We start from the raw sequence: 12,969 nt of genomic DNA on the forward strand, positions 1-12,969 counted from the left end.
CCTGGACAAGATTGGGGTGTGTATAGAATTAATTAGATACAAGTACATTGGCCTAGACAAGATTGGGGTGTGTATAGAATTATTTGTATATGAGTACATTGACCTGGACAAGATTGGGGTGTGTTTAGAATTATTTGTATATGAGTACATTGGCCTGGACAAGATTGGGGTGTGTATAGAATTATTTGTATATGAGTACATTGGCCTGGACAAGATTGGGGTGTGTATAGAATTAACTAGATACAAGTACATTGGCCTGGACAAGGTTGGGGTGTGTTTAGAATTATTTGTATAGGAGTACATTGGCCTGGACAAGATTGGGGTGTGTATAGAATTATTTTTATATGAGTACATTGGCCTGGACAAGATTGGGGTGTGTTTAGAATTATTTGTATATGAGTACATTGGCCTAGACAAGATTGGGGTGTGTATAGAATTATTTGTATAGGAGTACATTGGCCTGGACAAGATTGTGGTGTGTATAGAATTATTTTTATATGAGTACATTGGCCTGGACAAGATTGGGGTGTGTATAGAATTATTTGTATAGGAGTACATTGGCCTGGACAAGATTGGGGTGTGTATAGAATTATTTTTATATGAGTACATTGACCTGGACAAGATTGGGGTGTGTATAGAATTATTTGTATACAAGTATATTGACTTGGACAAGATTGGGGTGTGTATAGAATTATTTGTATATGAGTACATTGGCCTGGACAAGATTGGGGTGTGTATAGAATTATTTGTATATGAGTACATTGGCCTGAACAAGATTGGGGTGTGTATAGAATTATTTGTATAGGAGTACATTGACCTGGACAAGATTGGGGTGTGTATAGAATTATTTGTATAGGAGTACATTGACCTGGACAAGATTGGGGTGTGTATAGAATTATTTGTATAGGAGTACATTGACCTGGACAAGATTGGGGTGTGTATAGAATTATTTGTATACGAGTACATTGGCCTGGACAAGATTGGGGTGTGTTTAGAATTATTTGTATACGAGTACATTGGCCTGGACAAGATTGGGGTGTGTTTAGAATTATTTGTATACGAGTACATTGGCCTGGACAAGATTGGGGTGTGTATAGAATTATTTGTATAGGAGTACATTGACCTGGACAAGATTGGGGTGTGTATAGAATTATTTTTATACAAGTACATTGGCCTGGACAAGATTGGGGTGTGTATAGAATTAATTAGATACAAGTACATTGGCCTGGACAAGATTCGGGTGTGTTTAGAATTATTTGTATATGAGTACATTGGCCTGGACAAGATTGGGGTGCATATAGAATTATTTTTATATGTCATTGAGTACATTGGCCTGGACAAGATTGGGGTGTGTATTGAATTATTTTTATATGTCATTGAGTACATTAGCCTGGACAAGATTGGGGTGTGTACAGAATTATTTTTATACAAGTACATTGGCCTAGACAAGATTAGGGTGTGTACAGAATTATTTTTATATGAGTACCTTGGCCTGGACAAGATTCGAGTGTGTTTAGAATTATTTTTATACAAGTACATTGACCTGGAAAATATTAGAGTGTATAGAACTATTTGTACCTTTAACTGTACTGTTAAATCAACTAATTATTTTTCCTTAGGTTGCATTTTATTTTGACTTCAAATAAATTTACAGAGTTACAAATTGGATAAAATTTGTGATTCCGTGTGGAACGCACATTGACTAAATAGTCTATTTCAAGGTACTTAAGGCTTATTATTTGATTTTATACTTAGAGTAAGTATGTGTATACATGACCACTGTTGTCAACCAAGTTTCCATTATATTCTTTACTAATTTTAATAATTTATTTCCAGTGAATTATTGATAAAATTGTATTTATTTTTGCAATGTGTGTATTATTTGTTAGTATTTTGATTTGCTTTTGTAGTATAGACTGTCTTGTTGATTAACTCAATAATATTTTCTTATTATTGGAGGGTAACATGGAGTATAGTTGTTTAACTCACTGTGCTATTCTCTTAAAATAATATTATTATTATTATTATTTTTATTAAGGGCATAATGTGTGTTTAACTTTGCAACTCTGTTCAGATGAAGTTGTTGTAATTATTATAATTATTATTATTATTATCTCTCTTACACATCCCTAGGGGGTGGATGTAGGAGAGTCCATGTACATCCATGCATTTGGAGCTTATTTTGGTCTGGCTGTGGCCAGAGTTCTGTATACAGAGGACATAGAAGGCTCAAAGAGTGAGGGGACAGTCTACCATTCCGACCTCTTCTCCATGATTGGTGAGTTTTTATTCTCTCCCTGCTATTACGTCCATTAATCTGTCCTGACTATTTTCCCCCCTAAGCTGCTAATTAGAAATACACTTAGTTCCACTCTTGGTTAACTGCATAATCCAAGAAAACCTAACTCCATTCATGGGTCATTTGCTTGGTCTCAGGTTACAGTATTGGTGCATAAGTAATGATTTTAAATTATACTACATGTATTTTATATTAGGCAATATATAATAAAATAGCTTATGGATTTTTTTTGGGCTGACTGGTTTAAGGCACAGGGCCTTTACAGATTAGTGATATCTGACTTATGTTCATGTGGGTTCAAGTATCAGCTTGGTCACAGTGGGTTGGTAAGTTTACTGGCAGCTTCCAGTGGGTCACTGTGGGTTTGTAAGTTTGCCGGTAGCTTCCAGTGGGTCACAATGGGTTTGTAAATTTGCCAGAAGCATTTGTATGTATAGGTACTACTAAATGAAAATTGTGTTGACCTGGTGTACAGTGATGTACATCTTAATGTTATTGCTATATTTCCAAAGTAATATTGCCATGGGTTTTCACCAGAAGACTTCTTATTATGTATAGTTGGTCCAGATTGGTGTTGATCTGGTGTCCACAAAAACTGTGTCCATCTTAAAATATTATGATCACTACTCATGAATGGAATGTCATATCAACATGGTGTTTTAACGAAGCAGCTTGTCTAGTTGGTTCTAATGGTGCTGCAGTGGCCATCTAGAAAATCTTATTATCACTATACATCCTGGTTATATCAGTATGGTGTTTCACTGAAAGACTTCTTATGATGTTTAGTTGGTCATAAATGAAAGTGGTGCCAATCTGACTTCTAATAAAAAATAATCACTACAGTGGCCATCTTGAAAATCTTGTTATCACTGCTTCTTCTTGATGGCTAGTCATATCAACATTATGCAAATTTACCAAAAGGCTTCTTATTATGTCAAGCTCCTAGTCAATAGAAATTTTGCCAATCTGGTATTGAATATGGCCACCATGACATCCATCTTGAATATGGCCACCATGACATCCATCTTGAATATGGCCACCATGACATCCATCTTGAATATGGCCACCATGACATCCATCTTGAATATGGCCACCATGATATCCATCTTGAATATGGCCACCATGATATCCATCTTGAATATGGCCACCATGACATCCATCTCGAATATCTTGTTATTGTTGCTTTCCAAAAGAGAAGTCATATTAACATGAGATTTCCATCAGAAGGCCTTGGTCGTCTGTTGCCAAGTCGACACCCAGTATGCCTACGGTACCACAGCCTTGGTGGTCCTAAATGAAATGTTGCCAAGTTGACACCCAGTATGCCTACCACAGCAGTTAATTTGAAAGAATATGAAGAATACCAAAGGTGGTTTCAACACTCCACAGTTGAAAGGAAAATATAGTCTGACCTTATATTCTTGAAAATTATTTTTAGCCATTAGAGAGTCAATCCCATCAAGGAACTCATGTTCTTGCTTCACATTTGTATGACCTATCAGTAAGCATTTTGATTCCACAGATTGGTGATCCATGCCATGCATTGAGACATGATCCAAATACCTAACATAAAGGATTTAACCTTTCTCAGATATTGAGAGAATTCCTTGATTAAGAAATATTTAGTGTCCATTTTATGAAACAAGTTCATGCAACCATAGATTCTCATGAATACTGTACATTATGACAGTCCCTATAAACTTAAATTGCTCAGGTTGATAAATATTTTTCCAACACCATCTTCCAATAATCAAGCAAGTAATCACTAAAATCTAATGAAGGTATAAATAGATTTACATGCAAATTGCACATACCCTACTATTGTTACACTTATTATTATTATTATTATTATTATTATTATTATTATTATTGTCTAAGTCAGCATCAGTTTTTTATTATTAGAATAATTGTCTACATCAACATATTACATGTATTATTATTATTATTATTATTATTGTTGTTATTATTATTATTATTATTATTATTATTATTATTTTTATTGTTATTATTATTATTATTATTATTATTATTTATTATTATTATTATTATTATTGTCTAAGTCAGCATCAGTTTTTATATTATTAGAATAATTGTCTACATCAACATATTATTATTATTATTATTATTATTATTATTATTATTATTATTATTATTATTTTTATTGTTATTATTATTATTATTATTATTATTATTATTATTATAATCAGCAGCAGCATCTGTAGCAGCAATTCTTTCCTTGTTTCATTAGGTACCATTTTTCTATGGCTGTTCTGGCCCAGTTTCAATGGAGGGGCTGCAGATGCTGATGAGCAGTATAGGGCAGTCATCAACACATACCTGTCCCTCTGTGCCTGTACCGTCGTCACCTTTGCCCTGTCAGCAGTGGTGGACAAAAAAGGGAGAGTTGAGATGGTATGTCACTACTCAGAAAAAAGCTAAAAGATAAAAGTGACATAAAGAACTTCTAATTACCAATTAAATAATTTTAGACAGCCACATATCACATGTAAAAATAATGGGGCAGATACAGACACAAAGCAAACTGGTCATGTTAATCTCCACTGAAATACTTGTATGCTGTGTTGTGTACATGACACAAAGAACTTCTTTTAACACATAAATGATTCAGAGTGGCATATCACATGTTTAACTATAGGGGTATGAACAAATGTGAAATCTAACTGCTTGATGTACAGCTCCCACTGAAAATACAGGCATGCTATATTGTGGATACAGTGCAATGAACTCCTGATAACACATGAAGAATTCAGATGACCATATTTCACATGTAAAATTAAATGGGAAAATACAGATGCAAATCTCGACATTTGCTCTTCATCAACTGAAAATATTTGTTTGCTGTACTGTATACATGACAAGGAATTGCAGCTAACACATACATGATTCAAATGGCCACATTTCGAATTGCAGCTAACACATACATGATTCAAATGGCCACATTTCGAACTGCAGCTAACACATACATGATTCAAATGGCCACATTTCGAACGCAAAACTTCAAATATGCACTCCTAGGTTTATCTACATTGGAAAGGCAACTCGTAGCTTTCTCTACATCTAAGGCACACTCTTATATTTATCTACATTAAAAATGCATCTTAGCTTTCTCTGCATCAGAGGTACATTCTTAGGTTTCTCTACATCCAAGGGGCACACTGTTAGGTTTCTCTGTATTCAAGGCACACTGTTAGGTTTCTCTGTATTCAAGGCACTCTATTAGGTTTCTCTACATCAAAGGCAATTCTTTTAGGTTTCTCTACATCCAAGGTACACTCTTAGGTTTTTCTACATGAAAGACACACTGTTAGGTTTCTCTAAATCCAAGGCACACTCTAAGGTTTCTCTATATCAGAGATGAAGTCTATGTATTTTCTACATCAAAGGCACACTGTTAGGTTTTCTTCATCAAAGTGACACTCTTAGGTTTCTCTACACCCAAAGCACACTCTTAGGTTTCTCTACACCCAAGGCACACTCTTAGGTTTCTCTACTTTCAAGCCACACTCTTTAGTTTTTCTTACTAACACCCAAAGCAGACTCTTAGGCTTTTCTACATCCAAGGCACACTCTTAGGTTTCTCTACACCCAAGGCACACTCTTAGGTTTCTCTACACCCAAGGCACACTCTTAGGTTTCTCTACTTTCAAGCCACACTCTTTAGTTTTTCTTACTAACACCCAAGGCAGACTCTTAGGCTTTTCTACATCCAAGGCACACTCTTAGGTTTCTCTCAATATGAGTGATGCCAGTTTGCAACCTAACTAAATGGCCTAAGATACTTAAATTCATCACTGCTTTTCAATGTTCTCATTCAGCAACAATTTCCAAAATAATTTCAGATCCAAAATTGTTTGTCATATTTTGTAAAATATTAACTTGGACTAGATATTTTAGTTTCATTCCAATTTTCTATGATATTCATCCCTCTCTCTTTCTTGCTCACACACACACACACCCACACACACACACACACACTTAAGCAAAGAAACTCAATCATGGCTGTTAAGTAACTAAATGTATGTATCTATTTATAAGAAGTGTTATTTGAAATTCTCATTGCATATCATGACTATTCCTTTTTTCAAATAGAAATATGTCTGCATTTTAGTTAACACCATTCTTACATAATATAGAAATAAGAAACTCATTTTTAATTCTAAAAGAAAAATTCTTATTTTCCTCGAAACTTAAATTAATTTTCTATTGAAATACCAAATTTTAGATCCACTGAGTAGTTTTTAAGATATGGTTGATAACATTTGTGTCCATATTATGGGCTATGAAAATCACAATGGATAAAAGTCACATCTGGTGTATAGATGATACATTGGTCTAGCCATTTCCTGTTGCCATCAAGTTCATCACACAGTGACAGTGATGTTAAACTATATAGTAAATAGTACAGATCCATTTAGATGATGGATTTACACTAGGAATCAGTTGTCCAATTTGTGCATTTTTCTAAAAAATATAATGCTGTTATATCAGTAGGATAACTGTACATATTACATTACTTAAATAAAAGTATTTATCAATATTACTTCAAGATACAACTAAAACATGCAGTTTTGCATATAAAATAAAATTATAGACAAATTAATTATAAACTCTTATACAACTCTAAAAAAATTGGAATTGCTTTCAACCAGTTGTCTCCTTGTCCCATAACCTCAGAGGGACTTTACAATGTCACTATCGACAGTTTCTCCTTTAACAGGTGATGAGCTTACAAATATTGCTACATTATATGCATCTGTACAATGGAAGATTGCTTGCAAAAAATTTATATGTATTGTCTTACACAAGTGCTAAAATACTGATTTGGTATTTACCGAATTTTCTGCATATTGCACGTGTATTAAATTGGCTTGTCACAAGCAGATTGTTTTCATTTCATAAAAAGCATGTGCAAATTCAAACAATAGGTGACAATATGAAAATATCACATTTGCTGCTTACATTATGTAACCCCTCGAAGAAATCACATGACCCATAATTATAAAGTATAGTAAGGTACAAGTATGTAGTAATGTTCTTCATCATCCTACTTTAGAATTTCATCCTCAAACTCTAGAATTTCATCATCCTACTCTAAAATGTCATCTTTATACTCTAGAATGTCATCTTTATACTCTAGAATGTTATCTCATACTCTAGAATGTCATCTTCATACTCTAGAATGTCATCTTTATACTCTAGAATGTCATCTTCATACTCTAGAATGTCATCTTCATAATCTAGAATGTCATCTTTATACTCTAGAATGTCATCTTCATACTCTAGAATGTCATCTTCATACTCTAGAATATCATTGTCCTATTCTAGAATGTCATATTTATACTCTAGAATGTCATCTTTAATCTCTAGAATATCATCTTCATACTCTAGAATGTCATCTTCATACTCTAGAATTACTCTAGAATGTCATCTTCATACTCTAGAATATCATCGTCCTATTCTAGAATGTCATCTTTATACTCTAGAATGTCATCTTTATACTCTAGAATGTCATCTTCATACTCTAGAATGTCATCTTTATACTCTAGAATGTCATCTTTATACTCTAGAATGTCATCTTCATACTCTAGAATGTCATCTTTATACTCTAGAGTATCATCTTTATACTCTAGAATTTCATCTTCATACTATAATAATAATAATAATAATAATAATAATAATAATAATAGTAATAATAATAATAATAATAATGACCTTATTTAAAGAGGGTAACACAATTAGCTAAAAACTTTGAGGCCCTCATACAAAGAAATTTATTTATTTTGGCTGCATCTCTGAAGCCAATGAAAATATTGGGTTTGGAAGAAGGAAATATATTGGGTATTTCTAACTCAACTGGAATACTATTAAAGAGCAGAGTTCCAGAGTATTGGAAACTTCTTTCAAATAACTACTTATTTGGTTTGGGAATTTTATACTGTTTGGTAGACATGAATCGCAGGTGGGGAGTATTACCAGGTAGCCTGTACTGGAATAGTGACTGTAAATATTCAGGAGCACTATTATGGGATATCCTGTACATTAATTTTTCTTTTCTCAAACAGATTCGGTCTTTAATAGGTAATATTTTTAACCTACCAGCTAAATTTTCCTTGCTTTCTTTCTGGATTGATATTAGCCCAAATGCTCTTTTTTGAAGATGTTCCAGTTTTGCTATGTTTTTATCATTTGAATTACCCCATGCATGCTGTATTACAGTAGTCTAAATAGGGTTGTATGTAACTGTGCCTTTCAGGGAGAAAATGTCTTATCCTACTGAAAAGCCATAAACTTGAATTGACTTTCTTACTGATACGTTTGATATGTTCAGTCCATGATAGGTTATTATCTACCAGAACACCAATTAGTCTATCATGACAGACCATTTGCAAATTTTTATCCTTCCATGTCAGACATAGTTCATCACTATCAAGATTTGTCCTTCTTTGCCGTGTTGAGATAAGTAATATTTTAGTTTTACCAGTAAATACCACCATGCCATTGCATGTGCACCAGTTTTCCAGTTTGTTTAGGGCATTCTGTAAAGAAATTTCAAGTTCATACTTTGTGTTTTGGATATCTGACAATGTTATGTCATCTGCATAGAGATCTGAAGATGATATTGAGTCTCTTAGTAAAAGTGGTAGGTCATTAACAAATAAAATGAATAGTAATGGACCTAGAATTGAGCCTTGTGGTACTCCATATCTAATTGTTTCATACTCTAGAATGTCATCTTTATACTCTAGAATTTCATCATCCTACTCTAAAATGTCATCTTTATACTCTAGAATGTCATCTTTATACTCTAGAATTTCATCGTCCTACTCAAGAATGTCATCTTTATACTCTAGAATGTCATCTTTATACTCAAGAATGTCATCTTCATACTCTAGAATGTCATCATCCTACTCTAGAATGTCATCTTTATACTCTAGAATGTCATCTTTATACTCTAGAATGTCATCTTTATACTCTAGAATGTCATCTTCATACTCTAGAATGTCATCTTTATACTCTAGAATATCATCTTCATACTCTAGAATGTCATCTTTATACTCTAGAATTTCATTGTCCTACTTTAGAATTTCATCTTCATGCTCTAGAATGCAAAAACAGATGCATACATTTGCTAGACCTGCAAAGTGAAGACCTCAAATGTGTACCCTTAATTGGTTCACTGTTTCATGATCTGATTTTATTCAATCAAATCCAGAAATACAACCTGTTGTTCTAACTTGGTACCTACTATGTTCTTGTGTATTATTATAATAGCTGTTCCCTTATTGGAGTCCTAATTATATTGCCCGGTATGTCCATGCTAAAACCACTGTCTGAATGTTGCAGGTCCATATTCAGAATGCCACATTGGCAGGTGGTGTTGCTGTAGGGACATCTGCCAACATGCCTCTCCAACCCTGGGGAGCTCTGCTCGCAGGATCCGTGGCTGGTGTTATCTCTGTCTTGGGATACAAGTTCCTCACGGTAGGTTTTTCTTGAATTTACATATTACAGATTAATTCTTTACAGTTTTAACTACAGTTTGATTATATCTATACAGTTTTATTGTATCTTTCCATTTCTCCAGGTAAAACTGTTTCCTTAATTTATTAACAAAATGACTGCTTAACTGAAGAACCTTTTCATAGAAGTATTAGCAATAGGCATATAGAGGGATTTCCAGAGATTAAAGTTATGCATTTTATAGAAATAGGTTGATTTTTGTTGTGTTGTAATATATATATATATATATATATATATATATATATATATATATATATATATTGGATACATTGAAGATATACATGAGTGAAATTTGTCTCATAGACATCTGTGTGGAAAAGAAACATGTCGATAACACCTGTGGATATTTCCATAATGAAACTTGTCATTTCACAATGACTTTCCATTTCAACTACAGCTTTATGCATATAAATCATGTGTGAGGAAAACAAAATAGCCTGTGTTGGCATAACTAGGCCAATTTAAACATTTATAACTATCTGGATGTAGTCATGTGATGTAAAATTGACAAATTTGGCCAATGTCTCAGGGGTTAAAGGGCTTGTGTCATTTTTCAGAATGTCTAAAAATCCTGAGTACAGGTATGTTTTGGATAGTGACTAAATACAAAGGTAATTTGACAAAATCTTAACGCTGGATTGGGCTGATGGTTGTCTGAAAGGCAATCAGGCTAAAACTTCATACTAAATTGGACTGATAGTTGTCTGAAAGGCAATCTGGCTAAAACTTCATACTAAATTGCACTGATAGTTGTCTGAAAGGCAATCTGGCTTAAACTTCATACTGGATTGGACTGATAGTTGTCTGAAAGGCAATCTGGCTAAAACTTCTTACTGGATTGGACTGATAGTTATCTGAATGGAAATCTTACTGAAACTTCAAACTGTATTGGACTGATAGTTGTCTGATAGGCAATCTGGCTAAAACTTCATACTGGATTGGACTGATAGTTGTCTAAAAGGCAATCAGGCTAAATCTTCATACTAAATTGCACTGATAGTTGTCTGAAAGGCAATCTGGCTAAAACTTCATACTGGATTGGACTTATAGTTGTCTGAAAGGCAATCTGGCTTAAACTTCATACTGGACTGGACTGATAGTTGTCTGAAAGGCAATCTGGCTAAAACTTCCTAATGGATTGGATTGATAGTTGTCTGAATGGAAATCTTACTCTAACTTCAAACTGTATTGGACTGATAGTTGTCTGAAAGGCAATCTGGCTAAAACTTCATACTGGATTGGACTGATAGTTGTCTGAAAGGCAATCAGGCTAAAACTTCATACTAAATTGGACTGATAGCTGTCTGAAAGTCAATCTGGCTAAAACTTCATACTGGATTGGACTGATAGTTGTCTGAATGGAAATCTGGCTAAAACTTCATACTGGATTGGACTGATAGTTGTCTGAATGGAATTCTGGCTAAAACTTTGTACTGGATTGGACTGATAGTTGTCTGAAAGGGAAATAACTAATAAGGATACCCATGTATGTTTTACATTTTCCTTCCTAAATGGAAGCCGGCCATTTAAGACACCCAACATTTAACTTCCCATAACAAGAACTGCTAGCAAATTTTACTTTTCCCCACATGATTTATATCCACTGTGCCATCTTGGAAATGGATTGTAATAGCCAAATATAATGTACATACAGTAAAATGATTTCTAAGACAGTGGATTCAAAAGGTTTATTGCTTAGTGCCAGGGAAGTCAGAGGCAACTTTTATGATTCTCCTACAGAAATGGACATAAAATAAAATACTTCATACAAATTAAAATCTTGCCAATATCATGTATGAAAGTGCTTTCAAGTCAACTCTGGATTGCATCAAAACCAGTATAATTTTGTATGCTTCATTATCTTCCTTCCCCTTCCTACAGCCCATGATGGCCAAGAAGCTTAGGATCCATGACACATGCGGGGTTCACAATTTGCATGGAATGCCTGGGGTACTAGCAGGAATTGTGGGTGCAGTGGCAGCTGCCTTGGCATCGGAGGCATCTTGGGGACAGAGGTATGACAAGATATCATTTTTTTCCTCTGTGATATGAAGAGTACAATCATTCATACAGCTATTTAAAGAACAAACAATACAATAGTTGGCAGTAATCTGGGAAAGGAAAATGTCAAATAACAGATACAAAATATTCATGTTAACAAAGCTGAGAAAAACGGCACATCCAGCATGGAATGATTTCAGAAAATGTATATCATTTGGTACTATTAAGCATATCATTTGGTACTATTATGCATATCGTTTGGTACTATTATGTATATCATTTGGTACTATTATGCATATCATTTGGTACTATTATGTGTAGTCATTTCATTATTATACACCTTGAAGATTTAAAAAGAGCTAGAAGATATTTGTTTGCATGGAAGTAACCATTGTGGTACCCATGTGATGGAAATAGGTAATTCCATCATTGTAGTACATACAAGATGGAAATACATAATTCGATCAAATACATAATTCCATCATTGTGGTACATACAAGATGGAAATACACAATTCGATCAAATACATAATTCCATCATTGTGGTACATACAAGATGGAAATACATAATTCCATCATTGTGGTATATACCAGATGGAAATATGTACTTTGATCAAATACATAACTCCATCATTAAGGTACACACAATATGGAAATACATTATTCCATCATTCTGGTACATACAAGATGGAAATAGGTAATTCCATCATTGTAGTACATACAAGATGGAAATACGTAATTCGATCAAATACATAAGTCCATCATTGTGGTACATACAAGAAGGAAATACATAATTCCATCATTGTGGTACATACAGAATGGAAATATGTAATTCCATCATTGTGGAACATACATGATGGAAATACATAATTCCATCATTGTGGTACATACAGAATAGAAATATATAATTCCATCATTGTGGAACATACATGATGGAAATACATAATTCCATTATTGTGGAACATACATGATGGAAATACATGATTCCATCATTGTGTTATGTTTATCTATATTGTGTGCTTAACTTTTATCCATGATTGTATATTGTAGTTTAAGCTAATGTCATTTGTACACAAATGTTTAGATAGCAAGCTTTTATCCTTGGTTGTTAATTGTACTTTAATATTT

General features: G+C 33.7%; 1 protein-coding gene across 1 annotated transcript in view; it reads left to right on the forward strand.

The window, feature by feature from the left end:
- Positions 1-12,969, forward strand: part of LOC149780203 (ammonium transporter Rh type A-like) — a 77,222-nt gene that overhangs the window by 44,837 nt on the left and 19,416 nt on the right. Inside the window, exons 4-7 of the mRNA XM_089936960.1 lie at positions 2,134-2,278; positions 4,548-4,711; positions 9,665-9,802; positions 11,723-11,856. Of these exons, the coding sequence (XP_089793086.1) occupies positions 2,134-2,278; positions 4,548-4,711; positions 9,665-9,802; positions 11,723-11,856 (581 nt within the window). The remainder of the gene's footprint in view (positions 1-2,133; positions 2,279-4,547; positions 4,712-9,664; positions 9,803-11,722; positions 11,857-12,969) is intronic.

This window comes from Sinohyriopsis cumingii, chromosome 16 (assembly GCF_028554795.1).
Source record: "Sinohyriopsis cumingii isolate HCF-2022 chromosome 16, ASM2855479v2, whole genome shotgun sequence".
Classification (NCBI taxonomy): Eukaryota; Metazoa; Mollusca; class Bivalvia; order Unionida; family Unionidae; genus Sinohyriopsis; species Sinohyriopsis cumingii.